This window comes from Salvelinus namaycush, chromosome 38 (genome assembly GCF_016432855.1).
Source record: "Salvelinus namaycush isolate Seneca chromosome 38, SaNama_1.0, whole genome shotgun sequence".
NCBI lineage: Eukaryota > Metazoa > Chordata > Actinopteri > Salmoniformes > Salmonidae > Salvelinus > Salvelinus namaycush.
In genome coordinates, this window is record NC_052344.1 from 14,214,241 (window position 1) to 14,242,014 (window position 27,774).

Consider the following 27,774-nt stretch of genomic DNA (forward strand, 5'->3'; position numbering starts at 1 on the left):
GTCTATTAATTAGTGCAAAAAATGTTTTGCAACGGAAAATGAAAACCTGTGTTTCTTATTAGACAAATTGAGCAAAGTCCCTCCTCGTTTTTGCTTGTTTGCTTCCGTTGACTTCATAGTGAATATGACCCACTGGTGTCACTGTGCTCTCTGACATACAGCACATGCAGTATGCTATGGGGGATAGAGAGAGACAGAGAGAAAGCAGAGTTTTTAGATTGGTGATTTACCCTCATTGAAAGAGCCTTGCCGTTCCCTCACCTTCTCTATTTCTCTCTCCCTCACTTGCTCTGTTTCTTCCTCTGGCCGTGTCCAAAATCGGTCCTGTCTTGCCTACTACTTACTAAAACTGCATAATGTGTAATAGTCGTATATTCTATCTAGAACATACCAGTTAGAAACAATGTATGCAATAAGCTACAAATATTGACATACTAGGCTCATACATACTGAGAAAACGCTATGGAGAGCTCTGCGCCATCCCCCTTATCTGATTATCCCCAATAACCAGAACTTGTCAACTCATCATCAAGTCCTTCATTGGTTTAATCAGGTGTATTAGTATTGGGCTAGAACAAAAGCCCCAAAACTCTGGTGTAGCCAGACATAACTAAGCAGTTTTCTCATAGCTGTGTCACTCTCTCACTCTCTCCAGGGGAGGCCGTACAGGGAGAAGATGCGCTGGGACCACATCGAGATGCTCTACTGGCTGCAGCAGGAGCGCCCGGTTCCAGGCTCTGGAGAGGGTGGTGGAGGGGAGGTGCTCTCTTCTCACCAGACTGCCCCCCCTCAACCCCAACCTTCGGCTGTACCCAGGCACCCACCCCACCCCCAAGGACACACCCCGACCCTCAGCCAGAGACCCCACCCTCACACACACAGCCGCTCCAACCCAACCCAGCCGAGCTCAGTGTATCCAGTATAAGTTTGAACGTTGTAAGCAAATGAATAAAATGCTTGGAAAATTGTTTGAATGCACTGCTTGGAAGGAAATATTATATTTGATCATTTGTATGTATTCATATTATGTATAATCCATTATCATTATCAGTTGTCAAGTAAATGTATGAACGTGATTGGATAATATATATGCACTACTAGTAGGTTCATCTGACATTGACAACATTTGATATGGTGAATATTTTGTCATTAATCATTTACATTATTTTGTTCTGAGTGTGGCAGAAACATGCAACTCTAAGTGCCATGGCAAAAGGAACGCTGTTTGCACCTTGAGTCTATTTAGGGCCACTGGTAAGTGTGTTATCAGTTTTACCAAGTGCAATACCAAAGATACTGAGCTAGCACTGCAGGCCTACAAGTTTACAATGAACAACAAGCTGTCACGTATCACCAGGCAGCATGCTCCCATCTGCCTCGTTACAGTCAAGCATGCATTATCTCACCCTCACGTGTGAGCGAAACGCCACCGCATTGGTCATTTCAGATCGGGTGAAGTTGTTTTTGTTATAATTCAGGAAGAACCCTACTCATTTCAAAAATAGGTTGGGATTTTTGTCAGAATTACATTATTTTCAAAGGAAATTATTATAATCCTGGGCACTATCGAGTGTGGATAGCGAGCTCCTGTGTCGAGCAAATAGATACATGTGAGTAGTTGTATTTCATTTGTTTAATTTCCTTACAACTTGGGTAAGTCTTATTACGAGTGAAGTATGTGCCACCTTCAGTTAAAAAGTGTTGTTCCTATCTGTTGTTTTTATAAACATTATATAATGTTTGTCTGCTTGTGGAAATAATAAACGTATAAATAGCGTGTGTTATGCATACTATATAGCCTACTACAGACAACTGCTGTATAGTTTTGGGAATGTCGGCTAGCTACACTGTGCTGTGTCCCACAGCTGTCAAATTAGACAGTAACGTTATAGTTAACTACCAAGTGCACAGTTAGCTAGCTATACGCCAGTCTGCTACATATATAACTTGTAACCTGACTGACTGACAAAAGCCTACAATCAATGTTCACTCTAAAGAGGAAATTTGGTAACTTCCCGACGTCATCGCAATAGCTGGCAAGTCTTTCGCTCACAGTCGACTGCATTTACTGCACTTTTACAGCAATTTCAAAACTGCAATCTTTTTTTGTAAGGGCAGCATTTTCAAGTATTTTATTGCACTGTAGTATTACAAGGATCTTCATCATACTGTGTATCTACCTATCAGAGCTCTTATCAGTTTCCAGTCTTATTTTAGGTGGGGCACATGAGTCACACTAAGAGGCAGCAGTGCTAGTAGTAGTACTGTCCTAGCTCTGGTCTAGGGTGTTACGTGCAGCTTGAGCCTCCTTCAACGTATTATTGTTCAAGAAGGCTCAAGGCACACATAGCACCCTGGACCAGAGCTATTGCTGCCCATACTACATCTATCCATGCAACTTCCTTTCCCTGCAGTTCCCATCACCTGCCAATCAATCACCATTCCAGTCCAGCCACCCCAACTGTGTGGTCGGACCAGGTCTGGCCCGTTGGCATGGCGATGATGGAGGAAGGGGCGCGGAGCTGCCTGCTTCAGTCACGCTCCAGCCTGGAGCAGGACATCAGGGCTTCCTACCTGATGGATCACATGATCAGTGACGGCGTGCTGACGGGGGATGAGGAGGACAGGATCAGGAGCAAGGTGGGGTGAGGAGGTTGGGGGAGTACAGTAGCACCCTTTTCATACACTTTCCTATGTCCATAGTGGTAAGTGTGTAGTGATGATTAAGTGTATAAAAGTGTTGGTTGTGGGCCAGATTCCAAACAAACTTTCACACTACTGAGCCAACCGAGGGCACTGTGCTGGGAAAACTTATAAGTGGTTGGGTGCCTGATTCCAAATAAACACCCTCATAAGCGAGAGGGAGGAAGAAAGAGAGGAAGGGGGAGAGAGAGGTAAAGTCAAGAGAGATTGCAGGGCTTTTTAAACACTTAACACTACGGACATCTGAAAGAACTGCATCGGTGTAAGAAAAGCAATAAAGTGGTTTCAAAATTCACATTGTCTCTCCATTGATTAGCCCACCAGGAGAGAGCAGGCGGCGGCCCTGCTGGAGCTGCTCCTGAGGAAGGATAACCAGGCCTACATCTCCTTCTACAACGCCCTGGTCCGCGAGAGCTACGGAGACCTGGCCAGCCTGCTCCACAACAGCCTGCCCCTGGTCTCCCCTGAGGCTGAGAAGAGCTTCTCAGACGGGGGCACCCGCTATGGTGAGCTGCCCCCAAAGGTGGAGGATGGAGAATACCAGGAGACTAGGGCAGTCTGAGATGTGCCCTCCTTTTCTGATACAGGGAAATAATATACAGGGGAGCTCTATGTATATGTACAGTTGAAGCCAGAGGTTTACATACACCTTAGCAAAATACATTTAAACTCAGTTTTTCACAACTCCTGACATTTAATCCAAGTAAAAATACCCTGTCTTAGGTCAGTTAGAATCACCACTTTATTTTAATAATGTGAAATGTCAGAATAATAGTAGAGAATTATTTTATTTCAGCTTTTATTTCTTTCATCACATTCCCAGTGGGCCAGAAGTTTACATACACTCAATTAGTATTTGGTAGTATTGCCTTTAAATAGTTTAACTTTGGTCAAACATTTTGGGTAGCCTTCCACAAGCTTCCCACAATAAGTTGGGTGAATTTTGGCCCATTCCTCCTGACAGAGCTGGTGTAACTGAGTCAGGTTTGTAGGCCTCCTTGCTCGCACATGCTTTTTCAGTTCTGCCCACCAATTTTCTATAGGATTGAGGTCAGGGCTTTGCGATGGCCACTCCAATACCTTGACTTTGTTGTCCTTAAGCCATTTTGCTACAACTTTGGAAGTATGCTTGGGGTCATTGTCCATTTGGAAGACCCATTTGTGACCAAGCTTCAACTTCCTGACTGATGTCTTGAAATGTTGCTTCAATATATCCGTATAATTTTCCATCCTTATGATGCCATCTATTTTGTGAAGTGCACCAGTCCCTCCTGCAGCAAAGCACCCCCACCCCCGTGCTTCACAGTTGGGATGGTGTTCTTCGGCTTGCAAGCCTCCCCATTTTTCCTCCAAACATAACGATGGTCATTATGGCCAAACAGTTCTATTTTTGTTTCATCAGACCAGAGGACATTTCTCCAAAAAGTACAATCTTTGTCCCCATTTGCATTTGCAAACCGTAGTCTGGCTTTTTTATGGCTGTTTTGGAGCAGTGGCTTCTTCCTTGCTGAGTGGCCTTTCAGATTATGTCGATATAGGACTCGTTTTACTGTGGATATAGATACTTTTGTACCTGTTTCCTCCAGCATCTTCACAAGGTCCTTTGCTGTTGTTTTGGGATTGATTTGCACTTTTCGCACCAAAGTACGTTCATCTCTAGGAGACGGAACACGTCTCCTTCCTGAGCGGTATGACGGCTGCGTGGTCCCATGGTGTTTATACTTGCGTACTATTGTTTGTACAGATGAACATGGTACCTTCAGGCATTTGGAAATTGCTCCCAAGGATGAACCAGACTTGTGGAGGTCTACAAAAAATTGTTTTTGAGGTCTTGGCTGATTGGCTGCACCTCCAATTGACTCAGGCTAATTGACATAATTTATCAGAAGCTTCTAAAGCCATGACATAATTTTCTGGAATTTTCCAAGCTTTTTAAAGGCACAGTCAACTTAGTGTATGTAAAATTCTGACCCACTGGAATTGTGATACAGTGAAATAATCTGTAAACAATTGTTGGAAAAATTACTTGTGTCATGCACAAAGTAGATGTCCTAACCGACTTGCCAAAACTATAGTTTGTTAATAAGAAATGTGTGGAGTGGTTGAAAAACGAGTTTTAATGACTCCAACCTAAGTGTATGTAAACTTCCGTCTTCAACCGTCTTCAACTGTATGTGAATGTGTGTGTGTGCGTATGTTAGCTCACCTCTCTGTCTCTCTGCCATGTTTGACCCCTCTGTTTATTCCATTGGCAACATACTGCATTTATATATAATGCCGTCTTTGCTGTTTTTACCCTGTTCCAGTCCAGGCGGTGCTGAGTGAGGGCGGCGTGCCTCAGAGACCCGTGGTGTTTGTGAGCCGGCCAGCACTGGTGAACCGGGTCAGGGAGAAGCTCTACCACTTGCAGAAGGAGCCCGGCTGGGTCACTGTGTTCGGCATGGCCGGCTCCGGCAAGTCTGTCTTGGCTGCGGAGGCAGTCCGAGACCACGCACTCATCACAGGTAGGTGGCTCCGGGGTGAAGTTTTCCCTAGGTACAGATCCTCCCCCAATCCTAACCAAGCCCAATAATGGGTAAATGTCAAACTGACCCAAGATTCATTTCAGGAGAGGGGTAACACATGTAGAGTAGGCTCTTTTTCTCTCTGTCTGCATTCACTTTCTCTCTGTTTTCTCTGTCTGCATTCATTTTCTGTTTTCTCTCTGTTTGTTATCGCATTGGTCTAACTGTTCTGTGTCTTTGTCTGTCTGTCTGTCTGTGTCTCTCTCTGTCTGTCTCTCCATCTTTCTCTCTGTTTTCTCTGTTCGTTATCGCATTGGTCTCCTGACTGCACTCTCTCTCTCTCCATCTGTCTCTCTCTCTCCCTGTCTTTCTCTCTCTGACACACACACACACTCACACTGGTCCTTCTGACACCCTCCCCCCCAGAGTGTTTTCCAGGAGGAGTCCACTGGCTGTCCATAGGCCAGCTGGACCGGTCTGACCTGCTGGTTAGGATCCAGTCACTGTGTTTCCGCCTGGAGCAGCAGAGCCAGGAGAAAGACCCCTCGTCCTCCATCCACCGGCCTCCTGGCTCTCTGGAGGAGGCCAAGGAGCGACTACGCTTCCTCATGCTCCGTCGTTACCCCAGGTCAGTCCCCCAGGGTTGAAGTGTATTGATGTGGACTGGTAGCCAACTTTTCAAGTTGGTCCATTCCTTCTAAATGGTGGCTGTTAATGATGAGTAGAACGTTCAGTTGGACCTCAGAAGTTTCAGCTCTGGAGTGATTTATTGTATGCTGTTAATTCCATTCCAATTCATGTCAATTGAATTAGATGTGTGTTTGTGTTTGTGTGTGTCCAGGTCGTTGCTGATACTGGATGACATCTGGGACAGCTCGGTGCTCAAGGCCTTTGACATCCAGTGTCGAGTACTGCTCACCACCCGAGACAGAAGCCTAGCTGACTGTGTCAGCGGTGTGTATGAGTAATAGCACTGATATTAATACTAATATTACTACTGATAATGATGACTTCATTTATAGAACACTTCTCAAACATTACGCTTAATGCACCTGCTCAAACTGTGTGTGTGTGTGTGTGTGTGTGTGTGTGTGTGTGTGTGTGTGTGTGTGTGTGTGTGTGTGTGTGTGTGTGTGTGTGTGTGTGTGTGTGTGTGTGTGTGTGTGTGTGTGTGTGTGTGTGTGTGTGTGTGTGTGTGTGTGTGTGTGTGTGTGTGTGCACTCATGTGTGTGTGTCCAGGTTCTAAGTCTGAGGTGGCAGTGGAGAGTGGTCTGGAGGAGGATCAGGCCTTGGAGATCCTCGCCTTGTATGTCAACGGGAAACCCCAGAGACTCCCAGAACAGGCCCGCAGCATTGTCAGAGAGTGCAAAGGTACGCACACACACACACACACACATGGAACTATAGTGTCAACAGAAATTGTATTGAATGAAATGAAAATTCCTTTTAGGTTTACAATAAAATGTCAATTTATTTCACATATTCAAGAGAAATACAGTATTACATTTTCTTATGAAGGATTTGGGAAGCATTATGTAGTGACCAAAAACATTGATAGAAATAATGAACAGATTGTAAATAGAGAACAAGCTAATTAAACATCAAATTAAACAGCAACATGGCATTCTGTAATAGTATGGATAATATAGTACATTATACAACGGGTGGGTCTAATCCTGAATGCTGATTGGTTAAAACCACATTCCAGCTGGTGTCTATTCCACAAGTTACCACCGTTTAAAGTGACTATGCATAGATAATAAACAATGGGGGGGGGGGTGACAATATAAATAGTCCGGGTGGCCATTTGATTAATTGTTCAGCAGTCTTACGGCTTGGGGGTAGAAGCTGTTAAGGAGGCTTTTGGTGCTAGACTTGGCCCTCCAGTACCACTTGCCGTGCGGTAACAGAGATGATAGTCTATGACTTGGTTGACGAGTCTTTGACACATTTTTGGGCTTTCCTCTGACACTGCCTAGTATATAGGTCCTGGATGGCAGGAAGCTTGGCCCCAGTGATGTACTGGGCCGTATGCACTACCCTCTGTAGCGCCTTACGATCAGATGCCGAGCAGTTGCCATACCAGGCGGTGACGCAACCGGTCAGGATGCTCTCTGGTGCAGCTGTAGAACTCTTTCAGTATCTGGGGACCCATGCCAAATCTTTTCAGTCTCCTGAGGGGGAAAAGGTGTTGTCATGCCCTCTTCACAACTGTCTTGGTGTGTTTGGACTATGATAGTTCGTTGGTGATGTGGACACCAAGGAACTTGAAACTCGACCCGCTCCACTTCAGCCCGTTGATGTTAATGGGGGCCTGTTCGGCCTGCCTTTTCCTGTAGTCCACGATCAGCTTCTTTGTCTTGCTCACATTGAGGGAGAGGTTGTTGTCCTGGCACCACACTGCCAGGTCTCTGACTTCCTTCTTATAGGCTGTCTCATTGTTGTCGGTAATCAGGCCTACCACTGTTGTCGTCAGCAAACTTAATGATGGTGTTGGAGTCGTGTTTGGCCACGCAGTCGTGGGTGAACAGGGAGTACAGGAGGGGACTAAGCACGCACCCCTGAGGGGCCCCAGTATTGAGGATCAGCATGGCAGACATGTTGTTGCCTACCCTCACCACCTAGGGGCGGCCCGTCAGGAGGTCCAGGATCCAGTTGCAGAGGGAGGTGTTTTGTCCCAGTCCTTAGCTTAGTGATGCGCTTTGTGGGTGCTATGGTGTTGAACGCTGAGCTGTAGTCAATGAACAGCATTCTCACATAGGTGTTCCTTTTGTCCAGGTGGGAAAGGGCAGTGTGGAGTGCAATAGATGGCATCATCTGTGGATCTGTTGGGGCGGTATGCGAATTGGAGTGGGTCTAGGGTATCCAGGATGATGCTGTTGATGTGAGCCATAACCAGCCTTTCAAAGCACTTCATGGCTACAGACGTGAGTGCCTCGGGGCGGTAATCATTTGGGAAGGTTACCTTTGCTTCCTTGGGCACAGGGACTATGGTGGTCTGCTTGAAACATGTAGGTATTATAGACTCGGTCAGGGAGAGGTTGAAAATGTCAGTGAAGACAATCAGCTGGCATCACTTTTATGGATATATACAAAGAAATGTAAATTGAAAAAAGGTCAAACGAAACGGGGCTAGTTTGCAGTCTTTCCAACTTCAGTTTTTAGTGATTGTGTTAGTTGTGTTTTTGGCTCCTCTGTGCTGACAAGAGAGAGAATTTTCTATGCCAGTAGAAATCGTGCATCATTATCTCAGTGTTATGGATGTATCCAAGTAAATGTCACTAGGAAACAGCTTAAACAAACACAAATGCAGCTACTGTTGTTATTCTGGCTGCACTGTTTGACGTGACTGTAAGTTAGCCGTAGTTGGCTAGCTAGCAAGCAAGGGATAAGAACGTTGCCAGCCAGTATGACAATGGGACATTTAGAACGAACGACTGGGTCGTGTCTCTAGCAACCGAACCGATAGAACGAACAGACAACCAGCCAGCTTGGGTAGCAACCCTGGAAAGATGAAATAGTATGAATAAGGTAATCAAAATAAAGTTTTTAATGAAAATATGTAAATCGTTATTTGAATTTGTTGGTAACCTGTTGTATAAAAGTGATAATGCTCTCGAAGCCAGTGTTTGGAGGATTTAATGGCACAGTTTGCCGGCTCTTGACTTCGTCTCAGGCCTAACAACACCCATGCCAATATATCCTCCAAACACCGGCTTCTCGGGCATTATCACTTAATTGTGATATTTAATAATGGTTCATGATAAATGAGTACAATGTGAGATGAGAAGGGAATCATTAATTATAGCTGGCACGGGGCAACCGATCCACACACTAACTCCATGTGCTTCTATTCAAAGCTCTTCCTCCTTTTTCGGCCCCCTTTTTTCTCTCTTTCTGTCATGCTTTCTTCTCTTCCTTGTGGAAGACCTTTCCATCTGGCTGCTCTTTCCATCTCAGTTTGAAGTTTTCAATTATCCCATTGGCCTTCATTTTCTCCATTATCTGAGGAACAGAACCAGGATTTATGCACTGAACACCTAATCTTACTGAATATTTATTAATTAATACATTGTAGGATTAACCAATTTGCATTACACATTTAATGATTGCAGCTATATGCTTCCATATGTAGGTACCTGCACTCTTACGGTTTGAAGGGTTTATCATTACTTGGAGAACTCTCTTAACGTAAAGAGCAGTGGACTGTACTTGTTCACAGCGAGTTGGTCATTATGAATAAGAATTGATTCTTAACCCTTTACACTCATGGGAAATTGACCTTTATGGTTAGGGCTAAGTTGAAATGTTTCCAAAAGAAGAAATATGAATAGCATGGTAGAAATTGAAAGGGAACAATTAGGAGATTGTGGGGAAATGATTTGATCAAAGTTGAGGACACAACAGTTCACCTGATACAAGACTGAATCCAAACATTGCACTGTTGATTTTATGTGCATTTTACATTTACTGTACTTTTCACTTCATTTGTTATTAGCGAAATCTGGAAATACTCTGGATCCATCCAGTAGAATGATAAGAATATTCCTGGGAAATGTGGGGTAGGTGCAACATAAGACAAAACAATTACAAGGGTTTGAGTGAGAGGACTAACTGGTGTCTCCAAGTGGCCACACACCTCTCCAAAGTGTGCACAGTTCCTAAGTCATTCCAATGCACTTTTATGACTCAAAGAAGAGTGTTCAAATATAAAGTGCTTTTTTTAGCTCCTAGCGGTGCTGTTGAGGAACTAGAGCAAGCAAATGTGTAGTTGTTTTGTTTGGAACACAACCCTGCATCCCACCTTCACACAATTACTGTTGTTTACTGTTGTTTTACTGACGGCCCATTTTTAAATCGCAATCTGGGTCAGGTGGGAATAAAATCTGCCTCTTTGAACCTGTAAATGATCCAAATGTTCTGCCCCTGAACAAGGCAGTTAACCCACTGTTCCTAGGCCGTCATTGAAAATAAGAATTTGTTCTTAACGGACTTGCCTAGTTAAATAAAATAAAAAAAGTGTAAAGGGTTAACTGGCATACATGGTTACATGAAGGTAAAAATCTATAAATGAAGAAGGTGAGACTCACCTGCTGTAAAATGGCCTCCCTCACCGTAGCATCATTCAGGTCCATGTTTGGGTCTGGGGTCATCCTCACTCTCACTACCTGTATCTTCTTGACTGTTGGGGGTCTTGGGTCTAACACATACACAGATATAACCCTTCTCAGCAGGGAATGAATTGGAAATTCAAACCACCAATTGAAATAATTCATAATTCTATAATAGTGGGCAATTCTATAATGTAGCCTTTTTATGGTAATTTAGCTTTGGGGACCTGAATGTTGAAAGACACATTGTCAAGGTAGTCAAATTAAACTCCACAAAATGCAAAACCCATGACGCAGGGTGGCTGGTTATATACACAGTTAAGATGAACAGTCACCATTACATACAAGAATGTTACATATTTAAATCTGTGTGGACAGTTATTCCAAATCAATAGCCCATTTAACGAGATGAGTTCGGTGGCACAATAAGAGATCTTAACTTACTACCGTAGCAAACAAAGGGACATTCCATAAGACATTCTATGTCTATCCATTGGCCTGAGGTACTGCGATTCCAAGCAGCGCAGGACTTGTTCAGTTCTCTGTCGACCCAGTATCTGAATGAGGAGTTACTCTGGTCCGACCATTCCCAGGTGTCTTTGAACAGGCCGATCCAAACGTTGCTACTCCCGGCCACGTTACAGATCTCTTTGTTCTCAGTCTGGTTCCTCACGCTAGCCAGGTCTGTGTGGTTCTTTCTGCAGTAGAGCTGAGCCTCCCTCCAGGTCATTAGCTGTTGAACCATTAGGAAACGACCAGCTGGAGATTTAGTCCCTATGGGGACAAATGCAACCAGCAGAGTTTGGATCAGAGTTTGGATCAGTGCCATTTGAACTGTTGTCAATTCATAAACCTTTGGAAATCATAAGCTTGGAATTGACAAGAAATTTGAAAGACAAACGTTGCGACCTTGATAACCCCACAGTAATCTGTTACTTGGTGAAATTGTATGTGCTGCTGGTGTCCTCTGGTGTTACTAGGTTAGTGTGTTTTTATCTAGATTACATGTAGTATGTCACTCACCGTCGTAGCACACTGGAAAGTGTTGAGTAGTGCAAAAATAGTCGTGCCATTTTCCAGAATTCTCCATGACACCACAATCTTCATTCAAATTTCCTGGCTCGTTTTGGTCCCAAAATTCACTAAACTGAGTCTGTCCCTTACTATAGTAGTATATGTCTGCCAGAGACCACTGCCACCTGGAATTCTGTCCCTTCTTCAGTCCTATCCACACTGCTCCATCATAATCGCTGTCTATAGTCAAGTGGTTCAGTCTGTTCATATCCTCCATGTTGCTTACGGTGGCCAGGTCCGTGTACTTCTCTCTGCAGTACCTCTGTGCTTCAGTCCAGTTTTTAGGGTCCGTTACATAGTGATACTGACAGGAGGATAGTGTGAAGAGCCCTGTGAAGAGGTGCATTGTCATCTCAAGTAACTGCCTCAAGGGCTGCAACATCAATAATATCTACCCTTCTACCCAGAGGCTGCAACATCAATAATATCTACCCTTCTACCCAGAGGCTGCAACATCAATAATATCTACCCTTCTACCCAGAGGCTGCAACATCAATAATATCTACCCTTCTACCCAGAGGCTGCAACATCAATAATATCTACCCTTCTACCCAGAGGCTGCAACATCAATAATATCTACCCTTCTACCCAGAGGCTGCAACATCAATAATATCTACCCTTCTACCCAGAGGCTGCAACATCAATAATATCTACCCTTCTACCCAGAGGCTGCAACATCAATAATATCTACCCTTCTACCCAGAGGCTGCAACATCAATAGTCAATTTGATCATCTAAAAGTTCAGAGCAGAAAAAATCATAGTATTACTATTTCTTAAACTACTAATGTTCACATTTTAACTCGATATCTAAAAGTATTGCACTTTAGCAGATTCTTCTTCTCAAGAGCTTGATGGTTCATTGATTCTTTGTGATAGTGTTGGGTTGGAACACAAATGTGCTGGCTGCAGATATGCAATCGTAAATACATTGTAATAAAATATATATATATTTTAAATATCATAATAAAGACACTGACCTGAGAAAAACACAATCAGCACTTTCTTCTCCATGACAAAAGATTCATAAAAAAGAAACCAAAATTTTCAGCGAGTTGTACTGTGGATCCTCTGCATTCAGCTGCACCTTTCTCTGTAGGGCAGGCGCTATTTCAGAACAATGTGTTTCACAGTACACAGTACACCTATTCATGTCTTTTTATAGCTTGCTTTGTATAGTGGTTATGTTCAGTTTTCTCTTACACGCAGGACATCAGTCAAATGAGTATGAGACTGTTAGCCTGTTTTTGTTTGAGTCAAAAAACTGATAGTCAAATTAGTCTGAGCATAGACTTCGGAGAAAAGGAGCCCTTAATGCCTGCTGAAAGTTCTGTTAACCTTCAACGACTTGTAGAATTCCATACTAAATCATGAAATTCAATTTCAATTAGTGAAATTTTAAATTCAATACATTAAATTATGACATGTAACAGAAATGGAATTTGTATTTATTAGTTTTGATACATCTCAACTCTTAAAAAAAAAAAATATATATATAAAACTCTTGGCACAATCAACCAGCCTACCTAAACCCCTCCTCTACCCTCCTCTCTTCCCCAGGCTCCCCCTTGGTGGTGTCCCTAATCGGGGCCCTGCTGCGGGAGTTCCCGGACCGCTGGGCCTACTACCTGCACACGCTCCAGCAGAAGAAGTTCAAGCGTATCCGTAAGTCGTCTTCGTATGACTACGATGCCCTTGACCAGGCCATGGCTGCCAGCATCCAGGTCCTGTCTGAGGAACACAGGGAGCTGTACATTGACCTCACCGTGCTGGAGAAGGACGTCAAAGTACCTGCCAAGGTCAGACTGGCCGGGGGGGATTATTGTTAGGCTTGGGTAGGTAAGGTTAGATTTGGTTAGGTCAGGTTAGGCTAAACTAAGCTAGGCTACAGTAGGTTAGGGTAAGGCTATCCGCCACCTTCAGCCAAAAAGTATTCACAACCCATGGAGACATTGTGAGCTGTCCTTGTGGAAAGAAGGAGGGAATGAGATAATAAGAGATAAGAAAAGACAAGGAAGCAGGTCATTGTCTCTAAATCGAAGCCTGTTCTTCCATCAAAGGAGGCTGCTGAGGGGAGGACGGCTCATAATAATGTCTTGAATAGCGTTCCAGCCATTACTATGAGCCAGTCCTCCCCAATTAAGGTGCCACCACCAACCTGTGTCCTCCATGTTCCTCTGCCTGCAGGTTCTGTCGGTTCTGTGGGATCTAGAACCGGAGGAGGTGGAGGACGTTCTCCAGGACTTTGTGAACAAGTCCCTACTGTTCCGTGACTGTCACCACCGGCCCTACCTCTACTACCTCCACGACCTCCAGCTGGACTTCCTGGCTGAGATGAACCGCTCTGGTCTAGAAGTGGGTCTCATACACTCCAGCCAGTGGAGGCTGCTGAGAGGAGGACGACTCATAATAATGTCCGGTAGGGAGTGAATGGAATGGTATCAAACACTCCATTCGAGCCATTATTATGAGCCGTCCTCCCCTCAGCAGCCTCCACTGACTCCAACATACACCCCTCTATCTTCATTTACATAGGGTTGTTATGTATGCTGGTGGCCATTTTGAAATGTATCTAAAGTTTGATGTTTGTTAACTTTTGTCAAATGTGTTGGAATTAATTCATTTTCTGAAATCCAATATAAGGAAAACACTGTCTTCTAGAGAATCAATGTACATAGAACTTGGAAAACTAGACAGTCGCTTATAGAATGAATCAGTTAGACTCATGTCTTCTATGCCCTGCATTATTGGGACATCAATCTACTATTATTAAGCAATAAGTTCCGAGGGGTTTGTGATATATGGCCAATATACCACGGCTAAGGGCTGTGTTCAGGCACTCCGTGTTGCGTCGTGCTTAAGAACAGCCCTTCTCCGTGGTATATTGGCCATATATCACAAACCCCTGAGGTGCCTTATTGCTATTATAAACTGGTTACCAATGTAATTAAAGCAGTTAAAATAAATGTTTTGTCATATCTGTGCTATATGGTCTGTTATACCACGGCTGTCAGCCAATCGACATTCAGGGCGTTAAAACCACCCAGTTTATAATATGGTATGTTTTTGAACAAGTGTGTGTGTTCCAGAGCCTCCACACCAAGGTGGTGCGTCAGTACCAGCAGCGCTACAGCCAGGGTCCCCCCACCTCAGGAGATGAAGAGTGCCTCTACTGGTTCAGATTCCTCACCTACCACATGGCCAAGGCCAACCTCACACAGGTACGCACGCGCGCACATACAACCCACACATCTAAATCAAATCAATATTTTTGGGTCGCGTACACAGTTTAGCAGATGTTATAGCGGGTGCAGGGAAATGCTTGTGTTACTAGCTCCTAAGAGGTACACAAATAATCTAAACTAAATCTAATTAACAACCCAAATAACACTTTCAGAGCTTGTTTGAGCTTGTTTGAGCTTGTTTGAGCTTGTTTGAGCTTCTTTGAGCTTCTTTGAGCTTGTGTGAGAGGGAGCTGGTGTGAGTGTGTGAGCTGGTGTGTGTTTTGTGAGCGAGTCTCTCTTTGCGTCTTGCTACAGGAGATGGTGTGATGGCTGTTCAACAGTCTGATGGAGATAAAAGCACCACTCCGTATGATGGAGGCCTTCGCCAGACAAGCACAAGTCGCTAACGTCTTTTTCTCTCTCTCTCTTTCTTTCTATCTCCATCTCTTTCTCTCTCCCTGTATATTTCTCTCTTTTTCTGTTACCCTTACACCCCTTCCTTCTCTCCTCTCCTCCCCCTCTCTCCCTTTAGGAGTTGTGCTCTCTGATGTTCTCTCTGGACTGGGTCAGAACTAAAGCTCAGATTATGGGACCGGCTCATCTCATCAATGACTATGTGGAGTACGGCGCCATACTGGACAAAGAGGTCAGGATTTGATCAACACCAAGTTCACTGAGGAACTTAAAATGTACCCTGTTTTATCCTCATTTGATATGGTTTTCAGATCTTGCGGTTGGTATCAATTCCTCGTAAGTCAATGGTGGCCTAGTGGTTAAGAGCATTGGGCCTGTAACCAAAACGTCGCTGGTTTGAATTCCTGGGCCGACTAGGTGAAAAATGTGTCCTTGTGCCCTTGAGCAAGGCACTTAACCCTAATTTCTCCTGTAAGTCTCTCTGGATAAGAGCGTCTGCTAAATGACTACAATGTAGAAATGTCAATGCAAGAAACAGTTACTAATTTCATGCCTGTGAATACAATTGTTGTGTTCCAATCTCTCCTTTCTCCCGCAGTGTGTACTTGTTCAATTCCCCTCATAGTATTGAAACACTCCGTTTGTCACATCCTCGCTGTGAGTCTCTCTTTATGGTCCCCCCAGAACAGCGAGGTGCGGGTCCACTTCCAGGAGTTCCTGTCTCTGAACGGCCACCAGTTGGAGCAGCGTCCGTTCCCTGACGTAGTGCAGCTGGCCCTGTCCCAGCCAGACTCATCTGAGGTGTACCGCCAGGCCCTGCTGCAGGCGCAGGAGAGGGCCACCAGAGGGGGACTCTACCTTGACTGGGTGTCAGTAGTAGGCCCATACACACTGCTCATGTGCTTATAAGCGTACTCACTACTTAATTGGGGTGTACAGTATTGGCCCCTACCTCTTACTCCCTAGCCCTTATGCATTCCATTCCCCTGTCAACCATACCCTAACCATAGAGTTGGTTTTGTGTCGCAAATACCACAAAGCCTGTTTTAGCGTAGTGTCAGTGGCACTGCCCATGCTAAAACAGAAGCCATTGTAAATGCAAAGACGTGCCCTCTATCCAACTCTATGGCCCTCTAAGTTCGTGTCTCATTCCCTGATGTTCAACTTCCTCTAACATCCCCTCATGCTCACATTCTCGAAGTCATTTATGGTTGTGGTTTGTTCCAGGAACAAAAGTAGTCTGAAGAGCCTGTCTCGTCTGGTGGTCCAGCCCCACCAGGGATCCATCTACTCTGCCTGCTTCTCCCACGACGGCACCAATATCGCCTCCTGTGGCTCCAGCAAGACACTGCGAGTAAGACACACATTTTTTTGAAATAAATCTTCACCAACTGTATCTCCCACACATCCCTGTTTGTGTGAGTGGGTGTCCTCTATAAACTCTGCCCTGTGTGCGTCTCCAGGTGTTTAAGAGCACCTCTGGGGAGAAGCTGCTGGAGATCCAGGCCCACGACGATGAGGTGCTCTGCTGCGCCTTCTCCCCGGATGACCGTCTCCTAGCAACCTGCTCCAGTGATAGGAAGGTCAAGGTATGGTGTGGAACCCTCCCCTCTGCCATTCAAACTTTGGACAGACTTCAGACAGACATGCCTGACAACCCGATTTCGACAGACGGAAGTCGTTTGTGTGTTGTGTAAAAGGTTTGGAAAGCAAATAAAAGAGTTGTATATCTGTGTAACTACAGTATCTGTGTTGTGTGCCAGGTTTGGAACGTGGAGCGTGGGACTCTGATGAGGGTGTTTGAGGACGAACACGAGGAGCAGGTCAACCACTGTCAGTTCACCAACACACGCCGACGCCTCCTACTGGCCACCTGTTCCAACGACAAGTTCATGAACACCAAGGTGAGCCTGTGTTGTGTGTGTGCCTGTTTCTGTTGTGTGATTTTAAAACCATGAAGTAGGCCACATTTTTTGCACTCTGGCTATAAGATATATATATATATATATAGGGTGGGAGAGAGATAGATAGATAGATAGATCTATCTATCTATATCTCCCACTCTCTCTCTCTCTCTAGCTGTGGAACATCAATAAACCCTCCTCCCAGAACACCATGTTTGGTCATTTGGAGCCTGTCAATCACTGCTGTTTCTCCCCTGATGACGCCTACCTCTCCACCTCTTCCAGCGACGGAACCCTGAAGGTGGGTGGGGCATAGTCACCACCTATGGCTTAGTGTGTTTATATTAGCAAATATAGATAAAGGTTTTTCATTTAGGTGTAGACTACTAGTATGTATTTAACAACATTAATTGTACATACCTGTGTGTGTGTGTGTATGTGTTTCTGTGCACATATGTGTGCGTGCCTACCTGTGTGTGTGCTTGCGTGTGTGTTTCAGCTGTGGGAGGTGTCCTCGGCCAATGAGTGGAAGTCCATAGACGTGGCGGACATGTTCCCGGAGCAGAGAGAGCAGACTGAGGTCATGGTGAAGTGCAGCACCTGGTCAGCAGACGGCAGGACCATCATCTGTGCTGCCAGGAACGCAGTCTTTGTGAGTGTTGAAGAGCCAGCCCTCCCCTGCTGAGTATGTAAGCCTCTGCTCTGCTCCGTCAGGCTGGCATGGGGCCGTGGCGTGGGCACAGGGACTGAGAGGTGGTCCCCTGGCGGAGCTCCATGACTCGGACCAGATTTGTTTAGCATGTTGCGATTCATCAGCATGTTGCGAGTAGGAGCTGGCAGAATGTTGAATGGACTTCGGTAACTGGGGGACATGAGCTAATGCTCATGCTATGGCTAATACTACACTGAACAAAAATGGAAACCCAACATGCAACAATTTCAATGATTTTACTGAGTTAGTTACAGTTGATAAAAGGAAATTGTTCAATCGTTCCTAATCTATGGATGTCACATGACTGGGAATATGCAGATCTGTTGGTCACAGATACCTTTAAAAAAAGTAGGGCCGTAGATTAGAAAACCAGTCAGGGCCTCCCGGGTGGCGCAGTGGTCTAGGGCCACCAGAGTCTCTGGGTTCGCGCCCAGGCTCTGTCGCAGCCGGCCGCGACCGGGAGGTCCGTGGGGTGACGCACAATTGGCCTAGCGTCGTCCGGGTTAGGGAGGGTTTGGCCGGTAAGGATATCCTTCGCGCTCCAGCGACTCCTGTGGCGGGCCGGGCGCAGTGCGTGCTAACCAAGGGGGCCAGGTGCACGGTGTTTCCTCCGACACATTGGTGCGGCTGGCTTCCGGGTTGGAGGCGCGCTGTGTTAAGAAGCAGTGCGGCTTGGTTGGGTTGTGCTTCGGAGGACGCATGGCTTTCGACCTTCGTCTCTCCCGAGCCCGTACGGGAGTTGTAGCGATGAGACAAGATAGTAATTACTAGCGATTGGATACCACGAAAATTGGGGAGAAAAGGGGATACAATAAAAAAAAGAAAAAAAAAGAAGAAAAAAAAAACCAGTCAGTGTCTGGTGTGACCACCATTTGCTTCATGCAGCGTGACACATCTCCTTTGCATAGAATTGATCAGGCTGTTGATTGTGGCTGTGGACAACGAGCACGCAGATGAGCTTCCCTGAGACGGTTTCTGACAGTTTGTGCAGAAATTCTTCAGTTGTGCAAACCCACAGTTTCATCAGCTGTCCGGGTGGCTGGTCTCAGACGATCCTGCAGGTGAAGAAGCCGGATGTGAAGGTCCTGGTCTGGCATGTTTACACGTGGTCTGCGAGTGAGGCCGGTTGGACGTACTGCCAAATTCTTTTGGAGGTGGCTTATGGTAGAGAAATGAACATTAAATTATCTGGCAACAGCTCTTGTGGACATTCCTGCAGTCAGCATGACAATTGCACACTCCCTCAACTTGAGAAATCTGTGGCATTAGCTACTTAACATCAATTGTGTACTAACATTGCACCCACCCCCTTGCCCTCAGCACAGCGTCATTTCGTCGGGGCATCGACTCTACAAAGCGTTCCACAGGGATGCTGGCCCATGTTGACTCCAATGCTTCCCACAGTTGTGTCAAGTTGGCTAGATGTCCTTTGGGTGGTGGACCATTCTTGATAAAACTGTGATAAACCCAGAAGCGTTGTAGTTTTTGACACAAACCAGTGTGCCTGGCACCTACTACCATACCCTGATCAAAGGCACTTAAATCTTTTGTCTTGCCCATTCACCCTCTGAATGGCACACACACACAATCCATTTTTCAATTGTCTCAAAGCTTAAAAATCCTTCTTTAACCTGTCTCCTCTCCTTCATCTACACTGATTGAAGTGGATTTAACAAGTGACATCTAAGGTTTTTACCAGGATTCACCTGGTCAGTCTGTCATGGAAAGAGTAGGTGTTCATAATGTGTTGTACACTGTGTCGACGCACTGCATAGCATATCTGTCAAATTCTGTCAATATATTTGTGTTCAGCGGTATGTTCTTGTCTAGCAACTGCTCCTAGAGCAATCTGTCCGTGAAGCAATGAGAATGCCCTGGACAACTTGTCTTTCATGTTTTGGTATTTGGGCCTGTCTGCCCGTCAGAGGGTAGACGCGTGTGTTCTGACTGAGAATGAAGCCGTCCCACTCCTGGGAAATGTAAAGGTCTCTGTGTGTCCGTGTCTGTTCTCTCCACACAAGGAATCAGAGTGGAGTTGAATGTCAGAGTGGAGTTGAATGTCAGAGTGGAGTTGAATGTCAGAGTTGTCAGTTTGTAGGCTAGTATTGATAGAAGAATAGATAGCTTGATGGACTTAAAAAAAAAATATGGCACGTAGTAACAGCAGTTGGAACTCTTTTGTTTTCCACCTCAATCTCTCTTTTCTCTCTCTTTCCCTTTCTTTTCTTCGGTCTGCTTTTCCCTTCACAATCCCACATTTTGCCAAGTTGGAAGATATGGAAATCATCATCGATGTTTGAGATGCAGGTTGACATGTATTGTCATGAGTCTAGCCCTGGAGACAGAACTGAGTGGTTTCTGCTAGATGGGACAGCTGCAAAGTCAGAAAAAATATTGAAAACAAAACCTGCAGTTGAGACTTCACTTAGCAGCTTATCAGGCTATTACCATATTGCTTCCATCTAATCCCACCCTGTCATGTCCTTTACAGTTCACATTACATTTGAGTCATTTAGCAAACACTCCAGAGCAACTTACAATTAGATCTCTACATGGTCTGACCTAACAACCTATGAGCCCTTCAAGGGGCCAACAAGAAGTGTCTAGAAAGTTCTCACTAGCTTATGCATGGAAGCCATTTTGTGCCCCACATATTGGTAGTTGCACTAGAGAGCGATCACCAGCTATAACTATGGTGTAGTGACAGATCCCTCCTGCTGTTCCCAGGTGTTTGATGTAGAGACGGCGGCCATGTTGTTGGAGATCCGGACCAGTCGTCTGAGCACGGTGCAGTACTGTCACGCCTGTCCCAGCAGCAACCTGGTGGCCATCGCACTGTCACACTATGCTGTGGAGGTACACACACACACACAGCCTGTTGACTGTTACACTGTGCCATGTAGGTACACACACACACACACACACACACAGAGAGACACACACAGCCTGTTGACTATTACACTGTGCCATGTAGGTACACACATGGTGGTTATAGCCCTATCAAACTACTACACCATCATACGGCAGGATATGACATCATACGTCTCTTCCCTCCAGCTGTGGGACATTGAGACCAGTAAGAAGATGGCTGACTGTAGTGGTCATCTGAGCTGGGTCCATAGAGTCCAGTTCTCCCCTGACGGATCTCTACTGCTCTCCTGTTCTGATGACCAGACCGTCAGGGTAAGTGTGTGTGTGTGTCTGCCGTCTGTTTGTCAATAATTTGTCCAATCTGTCTTCATCAGTTAACCCTTTTCGTGACATATTGTACTTAACCATTTAACATTTTAATGGCATAAAAAATGTAATGCCGTGATGTGTGTGTGTGTGTGTGTGTGTCAGGTGTGGGAGACTAAAAAAGTCCACACCTCCTCAGCTGTCTGTCTAAAGAGGGACTCTGACGTGCTCTTTAACAACGGTGACATTACCGTGGTCGCCGCCGACAACCGCAACAGACTGCAGGTGAGAGGACTAGGCTGGACTCGCGCGCGCGCACACAATGATGTCTTACAGATGTGACAGGTGTTAACCCAGCAGGCTGACGTGTGTGTGCGTGTGCGTGTGTCAGGTGAGGAATGGGAGGACTGGAGCGGTGATGTTCCAGTCAGAGGACCAGGAGTCTCGTATCCGCTGCACTGCTATCTGCTCACAGACCTCAGCCGTGGGGCTGGGACGAGAGGATGGGACGATACAGGTACACACACACACACATACAGGTACGCTCACATATACACACACCTACACACACTTTTCCCCTCACACACATACCAGAAAGCAAAAATCTTCAAGGACACAAAAGTAGGAAAATGCTTACGTATAATTTATGCTTAACTTGACAAAAGTGCAGGTTCTATGAGGGAAAAGTGCCAGAAATGTAAAAGTCTTTTTGGCTGGAGAAGACTGTATCAGTGCCAAACTTGATAAAGACCAACTGAGCTGTAGGAAAGGCAGGTAGAGACATTTTTGCAGGTAAAGCTGTACACAATGTTACACCAAAACTACGTTTGACAGTTTTACCACTGGTGCTGTTCTAGTAGCATTGTGACTACTGTGGTCTACCTATGCTTGGAAGAGTTGGTCGATGTGGTGTGTAAAAATCATGTTCACCTTGCTGGCGGAGGTGTTTCTCACGTCTCCAGCCAAAAAGACTCAGGGATGTCCATGGAAGTGGTAGTAAGTAGTGTCACACACCCTCTGTCCCGTGGCAGGTGTGTAGAACTCTGTACTCCAGTTGGGGACGCACCTCAGGAACCTCTAATTAATGAAGGGGGCCTGGGCTCTAACCAACACAGGGGTTAATGGATTATAATAACTCAGGCCTCTTCACACACAGGCACACACACGCCTGGGTGTCTGTCTACTCTTCTCAGTCAAGACAGTCAAGAGGGGGATGAGGACAGAGGGATGATAATGGTTGAAATGAGTGGATCTGAAAGACACTGCAGGGTTGTGTAATATCAGTTACTTAATATGTGAAAAGTGGGCATACCATGGAAATGTTGGTTTCACTGTGAGTATACTTGTGTTGGTCTTTACACCTGTTCCATTACATCTAATTCCTCTCATTTACACCAGAGGGAGCTGCTGTTTGTTTCATTCCAGGACCGCTGCTGCAGTAGTCTGCCCCCCGCTCTCGCTCGCACTCTTTCTCTCCCTCTTTCTCTCTATCCCTCTAACTCTTGCTCTCTCTCTCTCTCTCTCGCTCTCTCTCTTGCTCTCTCTCTCTCTCCCTCCCTCTCTCTTGCTCTCTCTCTCCCTCCCTCTCTCTTGCTCTCTCTCTCCCTCCCTCTCTCTTGCTCTCTCTCTCTCTCTCTCCCTCTCTCTCTTGCTCTCTCTCTCTCCCTCTCTCAATTCAATTCAATTCAATTCAAGGGGCTTTATTGGCATGGGAAACATGTGTTAACATTGCCAAAGCAAGTGAGGTAGATATTATACAAAAGTGAAATAAACAATACAAATTAACAGTAAACATTACACATACAGAAGTTTCAAAACAATAAAGACATTACAAATGTTATATTATATATATACAGTGTTGTAACAATGTACAAATGGTTAAAGCACACAAGTTAAAATAAATAAGCATAAATATGGGTTGTATTTACAATGGTGTTTGTTCTTCACTGGTTGCCCTTTTCTTGTGGCAACAGGTCACAAATCTTGCTGCTGTGATGGCACACTGTGGAATTTCTCCCAGTAGATATGGGAGTTTATCAAAATTGGATTTGTTTTCAAATTCTTTGTGGATCTGTGTAATCTGTGGGAAATATGTCTCTCTAATATGGTCATACATTGGGCAGGAGGTTAGGAAGTGCAGCTCAGTTTCCACCTCATTTTGTGGGCAGTGAGCACATAGCCTGTCTTCTCTTGAGAGTCATGTCTGCCTACGGCGGCCTTTCTCAATAGCAAGGCTATGCTCACTGAGTCTGTACATAGTCAAAGCTTTCCTTAAGTTTGGGTCAGTCACAGTGGTCAGGTATTCTGCCACTGTGTACTCTCTGTTTAGGGCCAAATAGCATTCTAGTTTGCTCTGTTTTTTTGTTAATTCTTTCCAATGTGTCAAGTAATTATCTTTTTGTTTTCTCATGATTTGGTTGGGTCTAATTGTGCTGTTGTCCTGGGGCTCTGTGGGGTGTGTTTGTGTTTGTGAACAGAGCCCTAGGACCAGCTTGCTTAGGGGACTCTTCTCCAGGTTCATCTCTCTGTAGGTGATGGCTTTGTTATGGAAGGTTTGGGAATCGCTTCCTTTTAGGTGGTTGTAGAATTTAACGGCTCTTTTCTGGATTTTGATAATTAGTGGGTATCGGCCTAATTCTGCTCTGCATGCATTATTTGGTGTTCTACGTTGTACACGGAGGATATTTTTGCAGAATTCTGCATGCAGAGTCTCAATTTGGTGTTTGTCCCATTTTGTGAAATCTTGGTTGGTGAGCGGACCCCAGACCTCACAACCATAAAGGGCAATGGGCTCTATGACTGATTCAAGTATTTTTAGCCAGATCCTAATTGGTATGTTGAAATTTATGTTCCTTTTGATGGCATAGAATGCCCTTCTTGCCTTGTCTCTCAGATCGTTCACAGCTTTGTGGAAGTTACCTGTGGCGCTGATGTTTAGGCCGAGGTATGTATAGTTTTTTGTGTGCTCTAGGGCAACAGTGTCTAGATGGAATTTGTGGTCCTGGCGACTGGACCTTTTTTGGAACACCATTATTTTGGTCTTACTGAGATTTACTGTCAGGGCCCAGGTCTGACAGAATCTGTGCAGAAGATCTAGGTGCTGCTGTAGGCCCTCCTTGGTTGGTGACAGAAGCACCAGATCATCAGCAAACAGTAGACATTTGACTTCAGAGTCTAGTAGGGTGAGGCCGGGTGCTGCAGACTGTTCTAGTGCCCGCGCCAATTCGTTGATATATATGTTGAAGAGGGTGGGGCTTAAGCTGCATCCCTGTCTCACCCCACGACCCTGTGTGAAGAAATGTGTGTGTTTTTTGCCAATTTTAACCGCACACTTGTTGTTTGTGTACATGGATTTTATAATGTCGTATGTTTTACCCCCAACACCACTTTCCATCAATTTGTATAGCAGACCCTCATGCCAAATTGAGTCGAAGGCTTTTTTGAAGTCAACAAAGCATGAGAAGACTTTGCCTTTGTTTTGGTTTGTTTGGTTGTCAATTAGGGTGTGTAGGGTGAATACATGGTCTGTTGTACGGTAATTTGGTAAAAAGCCAATTTGACATTTGCTCAGTACATTGTTTTCATTGAGGAAATGTACGAGTCTGCTGTTAATGATAATGCAGAGTATTTTCCCAAGGTTACTGTTGACGCATATTCCACGGTAGTTATTGGGGTCAAATTTGTCTCCACTTTTGTGGATTGGGGTGATCAGTCCTTGGTTCCAAATATTGGGGAAGATGCCAGAGCTAAGGACGATGTTAAAGAGTTTTAGTATAGCCAATTGGAATTTGTTGTCTGTATATTTGATCATTTCATTAAGGATACCATCAATACCACAGGCCTTTTTGGGTTGGAGGGTTTTTATTTTGTCCTGTAACTCGTTCAAGGTAATTGGAGAATCCAGTGGGTTCTGGTAGTCTTTAATAGTTGATTCTAGGATTTGTATTTGATCATGTATATGTTTTTGCTCTTTATTCTTTGTTATAGAGCCAAAAAGATTGGAGAAGTGGTTTACCCATACATCTCCATTTTGGATAGATAATTCTTCGTGTTGTTGTTTGTTTAGTGTTTTCCAATTTTCCCAGAAGTGGTTAGAGTCTATGGATTCTTCAATTACATTGAGCTGATTTCTGACGTGCTGTTCCTTCTTTTTCCGTAGTGTATTTCTGTATTGTTTTAGTGATTCACCATAGTGAAGGCGTAGACTCAGGTTTTCCGGGTCTCTATGTTTTTGGTTGGACAGGTTTCTCAATTTATTTCTTAGATTTTTGCATTCTTCATCAAACCATTTGTCATTGTTGTTCATTTTCTTTGGTTTTCTATTTGAGATTTTTAGATTTGACAGGGAAGCTGAGAGGTCAAATATACTGTTAAGATTTTCTACTGCCAAGTTTACACCTTCACTATTGCAGTGGAACGTTTTACCCAGGAAGTTGTCTAAAAGGGATTGAATTTGCTGTTGTCTAATTGTGTTTTGGTAGGTTTCCAAACTGCATTCCTTCCATCTATAGCATTTCTTAATGTTACTCAGTTCCTTTGGCTTTGATGCCTCATGATTGAGTATTGCTCTGTTCAAGTAGACTGTGATTTTGCTGTGGTCTGATAGGGGTGTCAGTGGGCTGACTGTGAACGCTCTGAGAGACTCTGGGTTGAGGTCAGTGATAAAGTAGTCTACAGTGCTACTGCCAAGAGATGAGCTATAGGTGAACCTACCATAGGAGTCCCCTCGAAGCCTACCATTGACTATGTACATACCCAGCGTGCGACAGAGCTGCAGGAGTTGTGACCCGTTTTTGTTGGTTATGTTGTCATAGTTGTGCCTAGGGGGGCATATGGGGGAGGGAATGCTGTCACCTGCAGGCAGGTGTTTGTCCCCCTGTGTGCTGAGGGTGTCAGGTTCTTGTCCAGTTCTGGCATTTAGGTCGCCACAGACTAATACATGTCCCTGGGCCTGGAAATGATTGATTTCCTCCTTCAGGATGGAGAAGCTGTCTTCATTAAAGTATGGGGATTCTAGTGGGGGGATATAGGTAGCACACAGGAGGACATTTTTCTCTGTTAAGATAATTTCCTTTTGAATTTCTAGCCAAATGTAAAATGTTCCTGTTTTGATTAATTTAATGGAGTGAGTTAGGTCTGCTCTATACCAAATTAGCATTCCCCCTGAGTCCCTTCCCTGTTTCACACCTGGTAGTTTGGTGGATGGGACTACCAGCTCTCTGTAACCTAGAGGGCAACCAGTGGGTCCGTCTCCTCTGTACCAGGTTTCTTGCAGGATGACAATGTCTGCATTACCGATTTCTTTGGTGAAGTCCGGGTTCCTGGTCTTTAGGCCAAAGGCAGATGACCTCAGGCCTTGGATATTCCAGGATGATATAGTGAAGGCTTTTTGTTCCATAAAGTGTCCAATGTTGTTGGTCGTGGTTTGGCCTCAGGCCAGTAAGTGTGAGCAGAGCCTGCTGAGCATCTGGTACATGCCGTTGGCTTGGGCGAGTGTAAGAGTGGGGGTTGGGCCTGTTTGCCCGCTCACTACCTGGGCGTATGTGTGACTTCCATGTTGATGCCCTCTCTGCGGGGGTGGGGTGCATGGGGTGGGCAGGAGTGGCATAGGTCTGATCTGAGGGGGCCTAAATTGGGTGTGGGCATGGTTGATGTGGGGGGGTGTTGATTGGTTGGGGTGGGGGTGTGTCTGGGGGTGCTGTGGTCTGGATGTAGGTCCTCTTGGCGTGGGTCCTCTATGTGTAGGTCCAGGGTGGGGTGCTGAAGGTCTTGGAGGGTGTCTCGCTGGTCTGGGTGGGGTGTCTATTGATCTGTTGCTCCTGTGTGAAGTGTTGGGGCTGCGTTTGAGAGCGATGTCCTTTAGAGTCCGGGCAAAGGTGGGCACTGCTGCCTTGTAGAGGTGGACCTGGTCATAGAGGCTGTTCAAGTCCAGGGTGGAGTGGTGGGCCAGGAAAACATTTGGTTTTGAGGCACAGTCACGGGAGATGCTTGCGTTTACCCGCTGTATTGTAGCAGGGTGGAAGTCTTTTCGTGGTAGCAGGGTGGAGATAACCACTTGTGCATTGGGGAAAGTAGAAGAAGCTTTTTCAATCACTCCCTTCAGTGCTGTGGCCACCCTTTCCTGCTGTGCTCTCAGGTCGTTTGTGCCTGTGTGTATTATTATGTGGCTAGGTGAGCCTAGTTTGTCCTCAGACAGAAGGTCTAGGGCGCACTGGGTGTTTGGACACCAGAGTTTAGACACACTGTGTTTGGGAAAAAGTTTTTTTTCTTCTATAAATTTCCCATTTGAGTCCATAAGGAGAAAAATCTGTGTCTTGTGTTTGTCCTCAGTGGGTGTGGGGGGGTTGTCAGGAGGGCTATCAGGGTGGCTGACAGGGGGGGTGCTCAGGGGGGGTGAGAGCTGCTGGGCTTGGGGTTTTTCTTTTGTCTGTTCTGCTGTGATGTTGACTCTATGGTCAGGGTCTGGTGTGGACTGTTCTGCTGTGGTGTCGAGACTTTTGTCGGGTGATGAGGTGGGCTGTTCTGCTGGCTTCTCTGTGGGGATGGCCACCTCCCTAGTGGGTTGTTCTCTGTCACATGCCATCCCCCTCAACCTCTCCTCCAGCAGTCTGATCCTCTCCTCCATCCCCCTCTCCCTCTCCTCCAGCAGTCTGATCCTCTCCTCTAGTGCTCTGTTCTGCTCCTGCTCCTGCTCTTTCTCCAGTTGAAGTTGTCTCTTAACTGTCCAGAGTCCAGATGTGTCTCTCTCCACCTCCAGCTCTCCTGGTCTGGTTAAGGGGGTGTTGTTGTGCTGGACTGTTGTCTGGGTCTGTGCTGACTGGAGTGTAATCACCTGCTGTTCCAGCTCAACCTGCCTTACCTCCAGCTGGGTGAATTTATCCTTCATTTCAATGAGGGAGAAGTGCTCTGTACTGGGAGGTTGACTGTCTGCTGAGGGTTGCTCGTCTGTGGG

At 45.4% G+C, this 27,774-nt stretch overlaps 1 protein-coding gene across 1 annotated transcript in view; it reads left to right on the forward strand.

Moving 5' to 3' along the window:
• The first annotated feature begins 1,468 nt into the window (after positions 1-1,468).
• The window catches only part of LOC120032288 (apoptotic protease-activating factor 1-like), a 34,606-nt gene continuing 8,300 nt past the window's right edge, over positions 1,469-27,774 (forward strand). Inside the window, exons 1-21 of the mRNA XM_038978304.1 lie at positions 1,469-1,610; positions 2,415-2,640; positions 3,020-3,209; positions 5,010-5,207; positions 5,634-5,835; positions 6,049-6,161; positions 6,447-6,578; positions 12,952-13,190; positions 13,579-13,746; positions 14,481-14,612; positions 15,148-15,261; positions 15,714-15,898; positions 16,257-16,383; positions 16,493-16,618; positions 16,793-16,933; positions 17,109-17,234; positions 17,433-17,585; positions 20,373-20,501; positions 20,703-20,828; positions 20,988-21,107; positions 21,214-21,361. Of these exons, the coding sequence (XP_038834232.1) occupies positions 2,494-2,640; positions 3,020-3,209; positions 5,010-5,207; positions 5,634-5,835; positions 6,049-6,161; positions 6,447-6,578; positions 12,952-13,190; positions 13,579-13,746; positions 14,481-14,612; positions 15,148-15,261; positions 15,714-15,898; positions 16,257-16,383; positions 16,493-16,618; positions 16,793-16,933; positions 17,109-17,234; positions 17,433-17,585; positions 20,373-20,501; positions 20,703-20,828; positions 20,988-21,107; positions 21,214-21,361 (3,016 nt within the window). The 5' untranslated portion in view covers positions 1,469-1,610; positions 2,415-2,493. The remainder of the gene's footprint in view (positions 1,611-2,414; positions 2,641-3,019; positions 3,210-5,009; positions 5,208-5,633; positions 5,836-6,048; positions 6,162-6,446; positions 6,579-12,951; positions 13,191-13,578; positions 13,747-14,480; positions 14,613-15,147; positions 15,262-15,713; positions 15,899-16,256; positions 16,384-16,492; positions 16,619-16,792; positions 16,934-17,108; positions 17,235-17,432; positions 17,586-20,372; positions 20,502-20,702; positions 20,829-20,987; positions 21,108-21,213; positions 21,362-27,774) is intronic.